The 2,371-nt window shown below is 35.0% G+C and overlaps 1 protein-coding gene across 1 annotated transcript; it reads left to right on the plus strand.

Annotated features, from left to right (window-relative positions):
- Positions 1-463: 463 nt before the first annotated feature.
- On the plus strand, positions 464-2,032 carry LOC120070835 (leucine-rich repeat extensin-like protein 7). Its single transcript, XM_039022723.1, has one exon. The coding sequence runs from the start codon at positions 581-583 to the stop codon at positions 1,826-1,828; it is 1,248 nt and encodes a 415-aa protein (XP_038878651.1). The 5' UTR covers positions 464-580; the 3' UTR covers positions 1,829-2,032.
- The last annotated feature ends 339 nt before the right edge of the window (positions 2,033-2,371 follow it).

Consider the following 2,371-nt stretch of genomic DNA (forward strand, 5'->3'; position numbering starts at 1 on the left):
TTATCTAATATTTTTTTCTTTATTTAACAAATCCAATATATATTAACTTCTTATAAACTTGAAAAATTTGTTAGGTTAAAATTACTGGAATGTCTTTCATTTATTTTATAAGAACAAACATTTCATTAGGTTTTTGAATTTTAAATGAGGTTTAAATTCTATTTGACGTCTTTTAATTTTGAAAACATCAATTTGGTTCTTTTACACTCTTAAATTTACTCTATATTTACGTTTAAACTTCATCTTTTTTTTTTTTTATCAAATAGTAATATAACTATGAATATGTATATTGATATGTTAACACAAGCATGTATAATACAATCCACACAAGTATTAGGTACTGAAATTTTGAGTAATTACCAAAGTTTTAGAATCAAAATTATTAGACATTTTAAAAAGTTAGAAAAAACAAACCAAGATAAAATTTAATTCGGAAAAAAAAAAGTTCATAATTATTCCAGAGGTTGGATTTCACGGTCAATTCATTTCCATGGCTATACGCTCTAAGGCCGCACCCTTCTTTTGACAAACACAACCATTTTTTTTTTTCATTTCGTTCTTTCGGCAAAAAAACAAAAAAATGAAAAATTTCGCAATCCTCACTCCTCTCGTCTTCTTCCTCCTCACAAATTTCCCTGCAAGTAAAAGCTTCGAAGTAGCCGTCAATGGCGGAATCGGAGTCGGCGTCACCATCGGCGGCGGCGTCGGCGGAGGAGGAGGCGGCGTTTGGATTGGCGGAAACAACGGCTCACCAATGCCAAGGCTAAACAGAGCTTACACTGCACTTCAAGCATGGAAATCCGCCATTACAAGCGACCCATTGGGGATTTTAACCACTTGGGTCGGCCCGAATGTTTGTTCTTACAAAGGGGTTTTTTGTGCACAAGTTCAAGACGAAACGACGTCGTCCCCCGTCGACATTGTCGCCGGAATCGACCTCAATCACGCCAATCTCGGAGGTACTTTAGTGAAAGAGCTCTCGTTTCTCACCGAAATCACTCTGTTACACTTAAACAGCAACCGATTTTCCGGCACCGTACCGGAATCCTTCAGAGAAATGTCTTCGCTCCAAGAATTAGATCTCAGCAACAATCTGTTTTCAGGTCCTTTTCCGATTCCCACATTATACATTCCGAATCTGATGTATTTAGACCTCAGATTCAACGATTTCTTCGGCCCTATTCCTGAAGATCTCTTCAACAAGAAACTCGATGCGATTTTCCTCAATAACAATCATTTCGAAGGGGAACTTCCTCAAAATCTAGGGAATACCCCTGCTTCTGTGATCAATTTAGCTAATAATAAGTTGAATGGGAATCTCCCAAGTGGGTTTGGTCTATTGGGTTCAACACTTAGAGAAATCTTGCTGTTAAACAACCAATTAACAGGTTGTATTCCTGAAGGAATTGGGTTATTCTCTGAAATGCAAGTGTTTGATGTGAGTTTCAATTCGTTAATGGGTCATTTGCCCGATACTCTGTCTTGTTTGAATCAAATCCAGATTATGAATTTTGGGCATAATCGGCTTTCTGGGGTTCTTCCGGATTTGATCTGTTCGTTGAAAAGTTTGGTGAATTTGACGGTGTCTTTCAATTTCTTTTCTGGGTTAAGTCAAGAATGTTCTTCGCGTCATGTTCTTGGGAATTTGGGGTTTGATTTCTCGGGAAATTGTATTCCGGGAAGGGATTTGCAGAGGCCTCGACCTGAATGTTCTGTGATTCCTGGTGGGGGTTTGAATTGCTTTAGAATACCTCCGATTGTGAAGCCTTTGGTTTGTGGGACATTGGCTGAAAGAACAGACAGTGATCTTAGTTCGTCCCCGCCATGAGAGAGAGAGAGAGGTTGAAAAAGAAAAAAGAAAAAAACACCAAAATTTTCAGATGGGTTTGTTATTAGTGATTAATGAAATGTTTGGCTAATTGTTTTTTGTTCGCCGATTTGGTTTCATTTGATTCTCCGGCGAGTTTTGATTTCCTGATGTGTTTTGAATGGATATCGAATTTAACATTGTGATGGAAATAAATTTGTGAAATATTGAATGAGATCTCAATAATTAATTAATGATTTACGGATTACATTAGACTATATTTGATTAGTCATAATTTATAAATAATAATATTCGCTAGAGACTAACTTTGATTTGGTTCCATATAAATGCGTTAGAAATCAAGAAGTGTAATTCGATTCTTCGTTTACTAAAAAAAATCTTTGATTTGATAATTATTACAGTGTTTTATTTTTAATTTTTGAACGTTAAACTTATGAACATGGTTCTAACTATTGTTATCAAGTTTTTGGACATTAAAAAAAAAATAAAAAACAGTGAATTTTTAAAATCATTTTTTCATCTATTAATTTTTATATTTTGTTT

This window comes from Benincasa hispida, chromosome 2 (genome assembly GCF_027475165.1).
Source record: "Benincasa hispida cultivar pf3 chromosome 2, pf3_genome.v1.1, whole genome shotgun sequence".
NCBI lineage: Eukaryota > Viridiplantae > Streptophyta > Magnoliopsida > Cucurbitales > Cucurbitaceae > Benincasa > Benincasa hispida.

Bases quoted from the DNA above. Each gene is read 5' to 3' on its own strand.
- LOC120070835 (XM_039022723.1), top strand. From the start codon at position 581: ATGAAAAATTTCGCAATCCTCACTCCTCTCGTCTTCTTCCTCCTCACA.